This window comes from Pseudophryne corroboree, chromosome 2, assembly GCF_028390025.1.
Source record: "Pseudophryne corroboree isolate aPseCor3 chromosome 2, aPseCor3.hap2, whole genome shotgun sequence".
NCBI classification, from domain to species: Eukaryota; Metazoa; Chordata; class Amphibia; order Anura; family Myobatrachidae; genus Pseudophryne; species Pseudophryne corroboree.
In genome coordinates, this window is record NC_086445.1 from 1,041,257,298 (window position 1) to 1,041,275,068 (window position 17,771).

The 17,771-nt window shown below is 42.5% G+C and overlaps 1 protein-coding gene across 1 annotated transcript; it reads right to left on the reverse strand.

Moving 5' to 3' along the window:
• Positions 1 to 3,832: 3,832 nt before the first annotated feature.
• LOC134988528 (cystatin-B-like) lies at positions 3,833 to 17,771 on the reverse strand. Its single transcript, XM_063950557.1, has 3 exons — positions 17,690 to 17,771; positions 6,547 to 6,648; positions 3,833 to 4,067 (listed from the first exon to the last, which is right to left on the reverse strand). Exons 1-3 carry the CDS (start codon positions 17,765 to 17,767, stop codon positions 3,939 to 3,941), a joined length of 309 nt encoding a protein of 102 aa, XP_063806627.1. The 5' UTR covers positions 17,768 to 17,771; the 3' UTR covers positions 3,833 to 3,938.

The window sequence follows — 17,771 nt, forward strand, 5'->3', positions numbered from 1 at the left end:
TGAGGGCCAATGTTCCCTGTACACACTGTGTAATGTACACTCTGCTCACTGTACAATGTTCCCTGTATACACTGTGTAATGTACACTCTACTCACTGTACAATGTCACCTGTACACACTGTGTAATATACACTCTGCTCACTGTACAATGTTCCCTGTACACACTGTGTAATGTACACTCTACTCACTGTACAATGTTCCCTGTATGCTCTGTGTAATGTACACTCTACTCACTATACAATGTCCCCTGTACACACTGTGTAATGTACACTCTGCTCACTGTACAATGTCCCCTGTACACACTGTGTAATGTACACTCTGCTCACTGTACAATGTTCCCTGTACACACTGTGTAATGTACACTCTGCTCACTGTACAATGTTCCCTGTATGCTCTGTGTAATGTACACTCTACTCACTATACAATGTCCCCTGTACACACTGTGTAATGTACACTCTGCTCACTGTACAATGTCCCCTGTACACACTGTGTAATGTACACTCTGCTCACTGTACAATGTTCCCTGTATGCTCTGTGTAATGTACACTCTACTGACTATACAATGTCCCCTGTACACACTGTGTAATGTACACTCTACTCACTGTACAATGGGGGTCATTCCGAGTTGATCGTAGCTGTGCTAAAATTTATCAGGCAGTCAGACATGCGGGGGGACGCACAGCACAGGGCTAGTCTGCACCACATGTCAGTGCTTCCCCCCCTCCCCTACCCAGCAGAAGTGCGGATTGTTTGAAACTAGCCAGTGGAGCAAGTGAGTCACAACAAACGGACACCTTACCGACATGGATACTATCAGTCTGTGGTCATTACATTCCTGATCATTGGACTTTCATACCATCAGTCCAGCATTGGTGTGTTTACAGGCATGATTAATGAATGAACAGTGTGCAAAACTAATAATTATTACTACTAATAGCCGGCTTCTGCATGAGAACTAATCTTTATCTAACAGGCTATGTGTGTGACTGTCAGGCAAGCTTTGAGATACAGGACACTTGTTCTTTGAATTGCTTAATTGCTTTTATGTTGTGATTTAGATTCTAAGGTGTATAGTGTCTTTTTTTAAATTGTTTTTTACCATTAAAATTTGGCCTTCACCCAGAGACCTTCTGCTATATCAGTTAAGACTCTTAATATATTTTTTCTGCATTTTGAGTAGCTTATTTGCACAGACTATCTGCACTTTACTTGAGAATTTAATTTATGTCCATTCTCTTTTTAAAAATAGTCATCTTTTAGAGAACTGCATATTTTTTTATATAAAGGATTCTCATTATTTTTATTGTCATATTTATTGGTACTATATTTTAACCCTTTTTCTAGTGTTGTGAAATAAAAAAAAATTTTATACACAATTTTTGTACACATATTTCCTATATATAATTCTTTTTATATATTTATATACTTGTTGTACTCGGCCTATAAACACCTCAGGTCGCTTAGAACCCCTATCCGGTATTCCTATTTCTCATTTGCGGCAACCTACCATTGCCGTTTTTTTAGGGGACAGCTGACGCCCAAATAACTGGGAGTGTTTTTGAACCATCTGGGAATTTGTGGCTTAACAAGTGGCGCGGCATTCTCTTGCAATCTCATTAAAATTTGTATATTTACAAAACCAGCAGCTGTTGCACAATTACCTTTTTAGAGCGCCCACATTTGTTTTTATTTTGTTGCTATTTAATTCTTGTTGGATATCCAGATCCTCTGTTGTGGGCAGCCAGAAAGGCAGTGAGTAACATTTAATTTATTAATTGGTACATTTTTCAACTATCTATTTTTTAATCAGCGCCCACGTTTTCTGTGTTTTCTTATCCAGCAAATAGATACACATAGGCAATGGACTGCAACATAGTAACACCTGCGAGATAACATCGCATGATTGTTACTTTTAACTTCAACTGTTACATTATTTTGTCTCTATCTAGCGTTTCGTGCCATATACAGCAGTGTGGGGGGTTTTAAGTGTGATTTTAAGTGCATGAATTGAAATTAATTGTTCTTTTTATAAAACAACTGGCATTGTTCTGTTTATAATGGTTCCTTAGCGCGACCCTTACACACAGGGCCGGATTAAGCCCTCGGGTGGCCCGGGGCACCAAAGACAGCAGGGCCCCCCAGTGGTCAGTCCCCTCCTCTCGGGCAGCACGGTCGGGGACTGAGTCAAACAATCTCCAGCCTCTGCCACCAGCAGCATCTCTCCTGGCAGCAGCGAAGGCTGGAGATTGCTTGACTCAGTCCCCGACCGTGCTGCCCGAGAGGAGAAGGGAGGAAGCCGCATGCACAGCGTGGATCCCTACTGCCCCGGCAACCTGTAGATCAGTGCAGAGCTTCGGCCGGGGGGCCCCTTAAAACAGGGGGGCCCGGGGTACTGACCCCCGGGGCACCCCCCTTAATCCGGCTCTGCTTACACATTTAGTCAATTTGTACGCACTGTGTAATGTACACTCTGCTCACTATACAAGGCAGCCAGGGTGAGTGTATTTTCACCATACAAGTGTGCGATCGCATGTGTAGCAGAGCAGCACAAACTCATTTTGTGCAGCCAAGAACTTACTCAGCCGCTGCGAATACTTCAGCCTGTCCGGGGACCGGAATTGACGCCAGACACCCGCCCTGCAAACTCTTGGTCCCGCCTGCGTTTTTCCAACCACTCCCTGAAAACTGTCAGTTACCACCCACAAATGCCTTCTTCCTGTCAATCTCCTTGGATGGTCCCTTCGCACAATCCCATCACAGGGTGCCAATCCCCATTGCAGCCGTCTGTCGCAGTGCGGCTTGGATGCATGCACAGTTCGGATCTGATCGCATGCTGTGCGAAAACACACAGTAGCAATCAGATCTGAATGACCCCCAATGTGCCCGTTTCAGTGATGACACAATGCTGACATGAACGCAGTTGAGCATTTGCAGTTAATCTGAACTTGCGTCTACGCTCTATTACACATGTGGAGCAATGGTCGTGTGATGGAGGTCGCAGAGCAGATTTATTTGCAAAGGGATTGACAGACAGATATCATTTGTGGATGGGGGATCGGCGAGTCAAACGCAGGCTTGTCTCGACTATTTTTGGGGCATCTCACAGGCTGCAACTGCGATCCATTACCCAAAAATCATGGCGCCAGCGTCTCGCTACCAGCGACCATTTTACGCACTATAGGGTTACTGAGATCTTTGATAATTGCCTATTCTGAATACAATTCTCGGCTGCTGTGATATTAACATATTTTTGTACAACCGTCGTGTACAAATTCTCAGCAGCGAGTACAATTGCATACAACTCTGCATCAGGAGCAATGTTCCCTGTAGTCATCAGAACTTGCATGGAGGTGACAGCCACTAGATGGCGGTGCATTCCTTGCTCAGCACCAAACAATGTAACCCCACCTACTGTGAATTTGGCCACACCTACAAAACGAGGCACTGGTGCTCCGGGGTAGATGTGAGTGGGGGGTGGGTATGCGGATCACTGGGCTGTAGGGTTCGTTGTGTTGCTAGGGGTAGGTAGCCCTTGCACCGTCTCTGGTTTTATTAGTGATGAATAATAATTTAGCACCCTCCTAACACAACATTACTGGCCCACTGTGACAGCCACGGCGTGGTCACAGTGGCTGACGATCCAATCAGTGGTGGGGGACCCGGGGACCCTAGTGTCTTCTCTTTAATCTAGCACTGGGAGAGGGAGTCCAGCCCAGTGGGAAGTGCCCCGTTCTCCCGGTGGCCCGCCCCAATCTGATATATATTGCCCCTGCACAGGTTACCCAGTGTTACACAGAGCACATGTTTGTTGTATTAAAGACATTTTAATCCACATCTTGCACAAATAGACTCCAAGGACACATTACTCAGGCTACTTAGGCCTCCGGTTACAGCTGGATGAAGGCAGCGAGCCTCAGATCTTCTCTCGCTGGACCGGATTCAGAAATATTCAATATCACTGTCCTTGGTCTTCACACATTGGTATCCACTAAGCTCCGGCTTCTTGTTGGCCTGAGGAAGAGCTTCATACACACGGATGTCTATATACTCGTTGTCACCCATCTTGATCTAGGAGACAGAGTTACTTTATATAAACGTGTTCTAGGTAACTGCAGGAGAGAGCCTCCACCGGTTCATCATCTGGGGGAAAGTCATACATTTGTGGCCTGAACACATACAGCACATACTTGCCTACCTGACCCTCTCCATGAGGGAGAAAATGCTCTGTTCCTGGACTTTCCTGGTAATGTATGATTGACATCACCTGTGGTGAAACACCTTTCTTATCAATTAACTGGCTCACCACAGGTGATGGCAATCATACATTACCAGGAAAGTCCAGGAACAGAGCATTTTCTCCCTCATGGAGAGGGTCAAGTAGGCAAGTATGATACAGCAATGTTGCAGAGCGGTCTAGAAGGTTAGAATAGAAGTTTCATCTTACAGCTTCGGTCATTGGCCAGTTTAAGGCCTATCGGGCATTAGTCACCGCGAAGTTAACATGTTTTTGGATTTTTTGTACACGTTTCAGTAAAGAATCTGGGGAAAAAAAAGATCACTCCTGCCCGCATAGCAGATGCATAAACTGCGCAAAGTGTGAGAGCGTTCTAGGACTGTAACGTTACCGTAAAGCAGAAAGAGGTAACGTGCTTTATACCCACTTACTGGGCCGAATGTAATGGCGCCCAAGTTGCGGTGCCAAGTGGGTTGCCGCCCAAACGCGGACGGTTTTTTTTTTAAAGAGGCAATCACGTACAAGACATGATCTTACCTTGTGATTGACCCTTTAAAAAAAGTCTGCGTTTTTTTAAAGGGTCAATGTCTGAGTTCAGGCAGCAACCCACACCGCCGGTGAACTCAGGCGCCATTACATACCAGCCCACTGTATTAATAAAAAAAAAAGCTAGGCGGTCACCACACTTTAGCGACAGTTCAGTAGTCATCACTGTCATCTTTGCCTATCAACCTGATAGAGCATTAAGGGGAGGTGTATCAAGCCTTGGAGATAGCTGTCGTGGAAAAGTTACTCAAAGCAACCAGATTGTAGCTGCCTTTTATCCAGCAGTCTATGAAATGAGCTAGAAGCCAATTGATTGATTGTTCAATTCCCCCGCTTAATCTCCCTCCAAGGCTTGATGCATCTCACCCTCAAGGTGGGATGTACTAAGGCCAGAAATGCAGTCAGGAGTCTGAAAAATGTTTGAACCTAGTGGGTAATGCCATCTATGAGCTTCTTATAGCATTTCGTTCTGAGAGGGATTCAGTTGGATCGCTCCCAGTGTCATTCCACGCTTGCGCAACAGGATTCCCGCCAGTAGCGGATCTTGCCACGGGCAAGCAGGACTTTTGCCCGGGGCGCCGCCTCCCGGAGGGCGCAGGGCGCCATTCGGAGGGCGCCGCACCAGGGCAAGATCCGCTGCTGCTGTGCCCCCCCGCTGCCCCTGGCCGCTGTGAAGGGAAACTAGACGCTACGCGTCTAGTTTCCCTTCGTGGAGAGGACCTTTGCTGACCTGATAACTGGATCTGTGTCATGCTTAGCCCAAGCAGTGATACAGGTCACAGGGTCCTGATGACTCCATATGTCTTTACTACAGGGTTCCTGTGCCAGCCTCAGTCACCGGTACAAACAAAGAGCCATACAAGGAGGCACATTGACATATCTATAGTGGGTGCGAGGCACACGGGCCCCTGGGGTCCCACCCCACACACACTGCACCCATATGTTTAATACTTACCTCTCTGGAGTCCCCTGTCAGAGCCATCCCTTCTCGGCAGCGCAATAGAGTCTGAACACTAGGGGGAACAAAGTATTGCGCCTACTGAAAACTCCAAAAAGATGGCGCAGCGGGCATTTTTTCGGAGTTCTGTGCATGCGCATTAGCAAAATCTTCAGGAAAATGGCCACTGCACCGTGTTCCTGGAGGTTTGCGCATGCGCAATAGAGTATGTTCTCAGACCCTATTGCCGCTGCGGAGAAGGATGGCACCGCCGGGGGACTCTGGAGAGGTAAGTATTAAATCCTGTGCATCAGTCAGAGGAGGGAGCCCCTGAAGCAGAAGGCTGCACACTGGCCTCCTCTCTTAAAATGCCCCTGAAGAGGCTAATTTCCCCCCCCCCCCTCCTTGGTGACAGCTGTCACAGACATCCACCCGAACAGGACACCAGCTGGACATGGACGAGCACTACAAGCTCCAGAATACCAGAGTTTGCTGCAGGAGGACTGGTCCGGTTTTTACCCGCTCCCACAGAGAAGACCAGACAGGGAAGAGCCTCTGATGTTACGGGGACCTGGCAAGCGGATAAGCTGCACGTGTAAGATGGCAGCTGCCACCTGTAGGAGACAGGAGCATTATACATAGCGGGTACTGTGCCATCTGTGTTTCTATAGGTTATTCCCAGATGCATGTAATGTAGGTTGGCATATGAACAGCAGATGAGACCCAATTACTACACAATAGACTCACACTGGTCTGTACTTAGAGGCGCAGTCACCAGACACCGTAGTCACCCCCCGCCGGACACCGCAGTCACCCCCTGGAGTACTTACCCTAATGAAATAGTTTGTCCCACTCACGGTTTGAGTCTTGTACGTTTCGGCTTTGAAAGTGCTGAATTTCTTTCCTACTTTCTTTTCCAGCTCCGACCTCACCTAAACACAACACACCGTAGTCAGACAGGTAACGTGTTCTGTGATACACAATATACACAACACACCGTAGTCAGACAGGTAGCGTGTTCTGTGATACACAATATACACAACACACCGCAGTCAGACAGGTAACGTGTTCTGTGATATACAATATACAGTAGCACCAGCATAGTCCATTGTTCTGACATAATAAGACCTGGATAACAGAGGTATGAGGGCCCTGCCCTCTGCCTTACATCTATGGTAAGACAGGGATTGGATAGAGGAGGATACAGGCTACATATTGTGTCTGTCATGTTCTTTTGCATGGGTGTGGATCATTGGGCCGACAGTAACTAGGTCGATAGTCATTAGGTCGACCACTATTGGTCGACACCTGAAATAGGTCAACACGGTCATTAGGTCAACATGGTTTTTTTTTTTTGGTGTTGTTTTCTTCATAAAGTGACCGGGAACCCCAATTAGGGCACCGTGTCCCCTCACATGCTCGCATTGCTTTGGGTAGGGTGCCTGGCTGCGCCCAGCACAGGTTACTATTCCCAATCATAGTCCACGTGGATCATAAAGTATGGAAAAGTAAAAAAAAAGTCCAAAACTCATGTCGACCTTTTCATGCGTCGGCATTTGCCACGTCGACCAATAGTGGTTGACCTAATGAGTGTCGAGCCAAGCGTTGTCGACCTAAAGACTGGATACCCTTTTGCATTATGCTTTCCCACCACTAGGGGTCACTCTGGGGTGTTGTCGGATATCTGCTAATTATCAACATGGATAACACCTGATTTTCTCCTATGTAGGCTGCCTGGGAGCAGGTAGCATTGCTGGTCATTGTATGCTGTTTCCTAGTTCATGTGTGGCAGGGACCTGTCCTGTTATTTGCTGGACTTCTGTCCCTGTCTGCCTGTTTATATATCACCCTGTGTCTGCATACTAAGCTGTCCTGTATACCTGCCACTGTCTGCCTGTTTATATATCACCCTGTGTCTGCATACTAAGCTATCCTGTATACCTGCCACTGTCTGCCTGTTTATATATCACCCTGTGTCTGCATACTAAGCTATCCTGGAAATCCTGTATACCTGCCACTGTCTGCCTGTTTATATATCACCCTGTGTCTGCATACTAAGCTGTCCTGGAAATCCTGTATACCTGCCACTGTCTGCCTGTTTATATATCACCCTGTGTCTGCATACTAAGCTATCCTGTATACCTGCCACTGTCTGCCTGTTTATATATCACCCTGTGTCTGCATACTAAGCTATCCTGGAAATCCTGTATACCTGCCACGGTCTGCCTGTTTATATATCACCCTGTGTCTGCATACTAAGCTATCCTGGAAATCCTGTATACCTGCCACAGTCTGCCTGTTTATATATCACCCTGTGTCTGCATACCAAGCTATCCTGGAAATCCTGTATACCTGCCACGGTCTGCCTGTTTATATATCACCCTGTGTCTGCATACAAAGCTATCCTGGAAATCCTGTATACCTGCCACGGTCTGCCTGTTTATATATCACCCTGTGTCTGCATACTAAGCTATCCTGTATACCTGCCACTGTCTGCCTGTTTATATATCACCCTGTGTCTGCATACTAAGCTATCCTGTATACCTGCCACTGTCTGCCTGTTTATATATCACCCTGTGTCTGCATACTAAGCTATCCTGGAAATCCTGTATACCTGCCACTGTCTGCTTGTTTATATATCACCCTGTGTCTGCATACTAAGCTATCCTGGAAATCCTGTATACCTGCCACTGTCTGCTTGTTTATATATCACCCTGTGTCTGCATACTAAGCTATCCTGTATACCTGCCACTGTCTGCCTGTTTATATATCGTCCTGTGTCTGCATACTAAGCTATCCTGGAAATCCTGTATACCTGCCACGGTCTGCCTGTTTATGTATCACCCTGTGTCTGCATACTAAGCTATCCTGGAAATCCTGTATACCTGCCACAGTCTGCCTGTTTATATATCACCCTGTGTCTGCATACCAAGCTATCCTGGAAATCCTGTATACCTGCCACTGTCTGCCTGTTTATATATCACCCTGTGTCTGCATACCAAGCTATCCTGGAAATCCTGTATACCTGCCACGGTCTGCCTGTTTATATATCACCCTGTGTCTGCATACAAAGCTATCCTGGAAATCCTGTATACCTGCCACGGTCTGCCTGTTTATATATCACCCTGTGTCTGCATACTAAGCTATCCTGTATACCTGCCACTGTCTGCCTGTTTATATATCACCCTGTGTCTGCATACTAAGCTATCCTGGAAATCCTGTATGCCTGCCACTGTCTGCCTGTTTATATATCACCCTGTGTCTGCATACTAAGCTATCCTCGAAATCCTGTATACCTGCCACTGTCTGCCTGTTTATATATCACCCTGTGTCTGCATACTAAGCTATCCTGGAAATCCTGTATACCTGCCACGGTCTGCCTGTTTATATATCACCCTGTGTCGGCATACTAAGCTATCCTGGAAATCCTGTGTACCTCATACTTGCCGACTTCTGGGCTGCTCTCTCCGGGAGAGAGCAGCCGGTCGGCTCATCAGGGCAGGCGGGCAGTGAGGGAGCGGACCAGAGGTGGAACGGGGCGGGCCAGAGGCGGAACGGGGGCATGGCTCCTGGATTGCGTCATGTAAGCCACGCCCCCTGCTGTGTAATGCCGCTATTACCGGCATTATACAGCAGGGGGCGTGGCTATGATGACGCGATTCAACAAGAATCGCGTCATCGCCTGCTCGGACCGCCCACTTTACTCGCTAAGTGGGCGGCCGGGCAGGGGGTGTCCACCGAATTCGGAAGACTTGCCTGCTCTTCCGGGGGGCCGGGAGGGTCACCCGATTTTCGGGAGCCTCCCGTCCATTCCGGGAGGGTAGGCAAGTATGGTATACCTCATACTTACCTACATTTTCTTTCTCCTCTCCGGGAAAAGCCCGGAGAGGAGACGCTGCAGTGTCTTCGGGGGGCGGGGGCCGGACTGTGACATCACTAAGCCCCGCATCGGAAAATGCAGCGATTCGCGGGTCTGCGGGAAGGGGGCGGGGCTATGACACAATTTGCGTCATTTTAACCCCTTCTCCACCCGACGGACCCGTGAATGCGGGAGGTTATCTCTCCATCCTGCTCGCATCACTAGGGTGCGAGCAGGATGTGGGAGACCTGCCCACTCTTCCGGGGGTGCGGGAGGCTACCCCAAAAAAATGGGAGCCTCCCGCAGCTTCCGGGAGAGTAGGTAAGTATGGTATACCTGCCACTGTCTGCCTGTTTATATATCACCCTGTGTCTGTATACTAAGCTATCCTGGAAATCCTGTATACCTGCCACTGTCTGCCTGTTTATATATCACCCTGTGTCTGTATAATAAGCTATCCTGGAAAAACTGTATACCTGCCACTGTCTGCCTGTTTATATATCACCCTGTGTCTGTATACTAAGCTATCCTGGAAATCCTGTATACCTGCCACTGTCTGCCTGTTTATATATCACCCTGTGTCTGTATACTAAGCTATACTGGAAATCCTGTATACCTGCCACTGTCTGCCTGTTTATCTATCGTCCTGTGTCTGCATACTAAGCTATCCTGGAAATCCTGTATACCTGCCACTGTCTGCCTGTTTATATATCACCCTGTGTCTGTATACTAAGCTATCCTGGAAATCCTGTATACCTGCCACGGTCTGCCTGTTTATATATCACCCTGTGTCTGCATACTAAGCTATCCTGGAAATCCTGTATACCTGCCATGGTCTGCCTGTTTATATATCACCCTGTGTCTGCATACTAAGCTATCCTGGAAATCCTGTATACCTGCTACTGTCTGCCTGTTTACACACTACCCCTGTTTCTGCAACACTAAACTAACCTGGATGTCCTGAAAACCTGCCATTACCTGTTTGTTCCTGTTTTTTCGTTTATTAAACATTTCAAGTTTTTCTCCACATTGTCTTGTAGTGTCAGCCACAACCCCAGGGGTTAATCCTAACACACATAGGGGGTCATTCTGAGCTGATCGCTCGCTGACATTTTTCACATCGCAGCGATCAGCTCAAAACTCTGCAAAAGTGCGTATGTACCGCAATGTGCAGGAGCGTCGCACGGGTACAAAGCGGATCGTTGCTGAGCGATGGATTTAACAAGAAGCCATTCGCACAGCCGATCGCAATGAGATTGACAGGAGGGCGTTTGTGGGTGTCAACTGACCAATTTCTGGGAGTGTTTGGAAAAACGCAGGCGTGCCCAAGCGTTTGCAGGGCGGGTGTCTGACGTCAATTCCGAGATGAAAAAGACAGAAGTGATCGCAGCGGCTGAGTAAGTCCAGAGCTACTCAGAAACTGCACAAAATGTTTTTGCTGCGCTCGGCTGCAAAGCCGTTCGCACACTTGCAAAGCGAAAATACACTCCCCCGTGGGCGGCGACTATGCGTTTGCACGGCTGCTAAAAGTAGCTAGCGAGCGATCAACTCTGAATGACCCCCATAGATCCTACATACAGCAACGTTGGCAGGTATATATAGGGGGTAATTCAGATCTGATCGCAGCAGCAAGTTTGTTAGCTAATGTGCAAAACCATGTGCACTGCAGGTGGGCAGATGTAACATGTGCAGAGAGCGTTAGATTTGGGTGGGTTATTTTGTTTCTATGCAGGGTTAATACTGGCTGCTTTATTTTTACACTGTAATTTAGATTTCAGTTTGAACACACAACACCCAAATCTAACTCTCTCTGCACATGTTACATCTGCCCCACCTGCATTGCAGCATGGTTTTGCCCAACTGCTAACACATTTGCTGCTGCGATCAGATCCGAATTTGGACCAGTCCGGGAAGCAGGGGGGTTGTTATGAATATGGAAGAATAATGAAGTGAGGGAGCTGTGTGGGGGCAGGTAAATCTGGCAGATATGCTTGAGGAGGGTCTGTGGTGGATGGTCCTGGGGCACAAGCAGATAGCATTTCAGCTGGAGAAAAGCCATTTTCACTCGTCTCCCTATTTACGGAAGAGTACCCGGTCACAATGATGTTACAGATCTATAGTAGCGCATACCCTCCAGCTGGACCTTTTTTTATGGTCTGTACCGATTTCTGGCTCTCCAAACTTCCATTAAAAGAATAGGAAAAGTTACCCGTGGCCACGCCCCTTTTGCAAATTTGTACAGATGTTTGTGTAAAATGTTGGAGAGTATGGTAGCGGTGGGACTGTATATAATTATAGCGTGTTACAGATATACAGTAGCGGTGGGACTGTATATAATTATAGCATGTTGCAGATATACAGTAGCGGTGGGACTGTATATAATTATAGCATGTTACAGATATACAGTAGCGGTGGGACTGTATATAATTATAGCGTGTTACAGATATATAGTAGCGGTGGGACTGTATGTAATTATAGCATGTTACAGATATACAGTATAGTAGCGGTGGGACTGTATATGTAATTATAGCGTGTTACAGATATACAGGTGCGGTGGGACTGTATATAATTATAGCGTGTTACAGATATACAGTAGCGGTGGGACTGTATATAATTAAAGCGTGTTACAGATATACAGTAGCGGTGGGACTGTATGTAATTATTGCATGTTACAGATATACAGTATAGTAGCGGTGGGACTGTATGTAATTATAGCGTGTTACAGATATATAGTATAGTAGCGGTGTGACTGTATGTAATTATAGCGTGTTACAGATATATAGTAGCGATGTGACTGTATGTAATTATAGCATGTTACAGATATATAGTATCTGTGTGACTGTATGTAATTATAGCGTGTTACAGATATATAGTAGCGGTGGGACTATGTAATTATAGCGTGTTACAGATATATAGTAGCGGTGTGACTGTCTGTAATTATAGCATGTTACAGATATATAGTAGCGGTGTGACTGTATATAATTATAGCGTGTTACAGATATATAGTAGCGGTGGGACTGTATATAATTATAGTGTGTTACAGATATATAGTAGCAGTGTAACTGTATATAATTATAGCGTGTTACAGATAAATAGAAGCAGTGTAACTGTATATAATTATAGCGTGTTACAGATAAATAGTAGCAGTGTAACTATATAATTATAGCGTGTTATAGCTATATAGTAGCGGTGGGACTGTATATAATTATAGCGTGTTACAGATATATAGTAGCAGTGTAACTGTATATAATTATAGTGTGTTACAGATATATAGTAGCGGTGTAACTGTATATAATTATAGTGTGTTACAGATATATAGTAGCAGTGTAACTGTATATAATTATAGCGTGTTATAGATATATAGTAGCAGTGTAACTGTATATAATTATAGCGCGTTACAGATATATAGTAGCGGTGGGACTGTATATAATTATAGCGCGTTACAGATACAGTATATAGTAGCGGTGTAACTGTATATAATTATAGCGCGTTACAGATATAAAGTAGCAGTGTAACTGTATATAATTATAGCGTGTTATAGATATATAGTAGCGGTGGGACTGTATATAATTATAGCGTGTTACAGATATATAGTAGCAGTGTAACTGTATATAATTATAGTGTGTTACAGATATATAGTAGCGATGTGACTGTATGTAATTATAGTGTGTTACAGATATATAGTAGCGGTGGGACTGTATATAATTATAGCGTGTTACAGATAAATAGTAGCAGTGTAACTGTATATAATTATAGCGTGTTACAGATAAATAGTAGCAGTGTAACTGTATATAATTATAGCGTGTTACAGATAAATAGTAGCAGTGTAACTGTATATAATTATAGCGTGTTACAGATAAATAGCAGTGTAACTGTATATAATTATAGCGTGTTACAGAAAAATAGTAGCGGTGTAACTGTATATAATTATAGCGTGTTACAGATAAATAGCAGTGTAACTGTATATAATTATAGCGTGTTACAGATAAATAGTAGCAGTGTAACTGTATATAATTATAGCGTGTTACAGATAAATAGCAGTGTAACTGTATATAATTATAGCGTGTTACAGATATATAGTAGTGGTGTGACTGTATATAATTATAGCGTGTTACAGATAAATAGCAGTGTAACTGTATATAATTATAGCGTGTTACAGATAAATAGTAGCGGTGTAACTGTATATAATTATAGCGTGTTACAGATAAATAGTAGCGGTGTAACTGTATATAATTATAGCGTGTTACAGATAAATAGTAGCAGTGTAACTGTATATAATTATAGCGTGTTATAGCTATATAGTAGCGGTGGGACTGTATATAATTATAGCGTGTTACAGATATATAGTAGCGGTGTAACTGTATATAATTATAGCGTGTTATAGCTATATAGTAGCGGTGGGACTGTATATAATTATAGCGTGTTACAGATATATAGTAGCAGTGTAACTGTATATAATTATAGCGTGTTATAGATATATAGTAGCGGTGGGACTGTATATAATTATAGCGTGTTACAGATATATAGTAGCGGTGTAACTGTATATAATTATAGCGTGTTATAGCTATATAGTAGCGGTGGGACTGTATATAATTATAGCGTGTTACAGATATATAGTAGCAGTGTAACTGTATATAATTATAGCGTGTTATAGCTATATAGTAGCGGTGGGACTGTATATAATTATAGCGTGTCACAGATATATAGTAGCGGTGTAACTGTATATAATTATAGCGTGTTATAGCTATATAGTAGCGGTGGGACTGTATATAATTATAGCGTGTTACAGATATATAGTAGCAGTGTAACTGCATATAATTATAGCGTGTTATAGATATATAGTAGCGGTGGGACTGTATATAATTATAGCGTGTTATAGATATATAGTAGCAGTGTAACTGTATATAATTATAGCGTGTTATAGATATATAGTAGCGATGGGACTGTATATAATTATAGCGTGTTACAGATATATAGTAGCAGTATAACTGTATATAATTATAGCGTGTTATAGATATATAGTAGCGGTGGGACTGTATATAATTATAGCGTGTTATAGATATATAGTAGCAGTGTAACTGTATATAATTATAGCGTGTTATAGATATATAGTAGCGATGGGACTGTATATAATTATAGCGTGTTACAGATATATAGTAGCGGTGGGACTGTATATAATTATAGCGTGTTACAGATATATAGTAGCAGTGTAACTGTATATAATTATAGCGTGTTACAGATATATAGTAGCGGTGGGACTGTATATAATTATAGCGTGTTACAGATATATAGTAGCGGTGTAACTGTATATAATTATAGCGTGTCACAGATATATAGTAGCGGTGTAACTGTATATAATTATAGCGTGTTACAGATATATAGTAGCGGTGTGACTGTATATAATTATAGCGTGTTACAGATATATAGTAGCGGTGGGACTGTATATAATTATAGCGTGTTACAGATATATAGTAGCGGTGGGACTGTATATAATTATAGCGTGTTACAGATATATAGTAGCGGTGGGACTGTATATAATTATAGCGTGTTATAGATATATAGTAGCGATGGGACTGTATATAATTATAGCGTGTTACAGATATATAGTAGCGGTGTAACTGTATATAATTATAGCGTGTTATAGATATATAGTAGCGGTGTAACTGTATATAATTATAGCGTGTTACAGATATATAGTAGCGGTGGGACTGTATATAATTATAGCGTGTTATAGATATATAGTAGCGATGGGACTGTATATAATTATAGCGTGTTATAGCTATATAGTAGCGATGGGACTGTATATAATTATAGCGTGTTACAGATATATAGTAGCGGTGTAACTGTATATAATTATAGCGTGTTACAGATATATAGTAGCGGTGTAACTGTATATAATTATAGCGTGTTACAGATATATAGTAGCAGTGTAACTGTATATAATTATAGCGTGTTACAGATATATAGTAGCGGTGGGACTGTATATAATTATAGCGTGTTACAGATATATAGTAGCGGTGTAACTGTATATAATTATAGCGTGTTACAGATATATAGTAGCAGTGTAACTGTATATAATTATAGCGCGTTACAGATATATAGTAGCGGTGTGACTGTATATAATTATAGCGCGTTACAGATATATAGTAGTGGTGTGACTGTATATAATTATAGCGTGTTACAGATATATAGTAGCGGTGTAACTGTATATAATTATAGCGTGTTACAGATATATAGTAGCGGTGTAACTGTATATAATTATAGCGTGTTACAGATATATAGTAGCGGTGTAACTGTATATAATTATAGCGTGTTACAGATATATAGTAGCAGTGTAACTGTATATAATTATAGCGTGTTACAGATATATAGTAGCGGTGTGACTGTATATAATTATAGCGTGTTATAGATATATAGTAGCGGTGTGACTGTATATAATTATAGCGTGTTACAGATATATAGTAGCAGTGTAACTGTATATAATTATAGCGTGTTATAGATATATAGTAGCGGTGTGACTGTATATAATTATAGCGCGTTACAGATATATAGTAGCGGTGTAACTGTATATAATTATAGCGCGTTACAGATATATAGTAGCAGTGTAACTGTATATAATTATAGCGCGTTATAGATATATAGTAGCGGTGTGACTGTATATAATTATAGCGTGTTACAGATATATAGTAGCGGTGTAACTGTATATAATTATAGCGTGTTACAGATATATAGTAGCGGTGTAACTGCATATAATTATAGCGTGTTACAGATATATAGTAGCAGTGTAACTGTATATAATTATAGCGTGTTACAGATATATAGTAGCAGTGTAACTGTATATAATTATAGCGTGTTATAGATATATAGTAGCGGTGTGACTGTATATAATTATAGCGTGTTACAGATATATAGTAGCGGTGTAACTGTATATAATTATAGCGTGTTACAGATATATAGTAGCGGTGTAACTGTATATAATTATAGCGTGTTACAGATATATAGTAGCGGTGTAACTGTATATAATTATAGCGTGTTACAGATATATAGTAGCGGTGTAACTGTATATAATTATAGCGTGTTACAGATATATAGTAGCGGTGTAACTGTATATAATTATAGCGTGTTACAGATATATAGTAGCGGTGTGACTGTATATAATTATAGCGCGTTACAGATACAGTATATAGTAGCGGTGTAACTGTATATAATTATAGCGCGTTACAGATATAAAGTAGCAGTGTAACTGTATATAATTATAGCGTGTTATAGATATATAGTAGCGGTGGGACTGTATATAATTATAGCGTGTTACAGATATATAGTAGCAGTGTAACTGTATATAATTATAGTGTGTTACAGATATATAGTAGCAGTGTAACTGTATATAATTATAGCGTGTTACAGATATATAGTAGCAGTGTAACTGTATATAATTATAGCGTGTTACAGATATATAGTAGCGGTGTGACTATATAATTATAGCGTGTTACAGATATATAGTAGCGGTGTGACTGTATATAATTATAGCGCGTTATAGATATATAGTAGCGGTGTGACTATATAATTATAGCGTGTTACAGATATATAGTAGCGGTGGGACTGTATATAATTATAGCGTGTTACAGATATATAGTAGCGGTGTGACTGTATATAATTATAGCGTGTTACAGATATATAGTAGCGGTGTAACTGTATATAATTATAGCGTGTTACAGATATATAGTAGCAGTGTAACTGTATATAATTATAGCGTGTTACAGATATATAGTAGCGGTGTGACTATATAATTATAGCGTGTTACAGATATATAGTAGCGGTGTGACTGTATATAATTATAGCGTGTTATAGATATATAGTAGCGGTGTGACTATATAATTATAGCGTGTTACAGATATATAGTAGCGGTGGGACTGTATATAATTATAGCGTGTTACAGATATATAGTAGCGGTGTGACTGTATATAATTATAGCGTGTTACAGATATATAGTAGCGGTGTAACTGTATATAATTATAGTGTGTTACAGATATATAGTAGCGGTGGGACTGTATATAATTATAGCGTGTTACAGATATATAGTAGCGATGGGACTGTATATAATTATAGCGTGTTACCTCGTCACAGAGCTTCTGCACCTCAGCATCCGCTGGTTTAGCTGCCCCGAGACCACCAACTCTACCATGTGCAGCCATGATG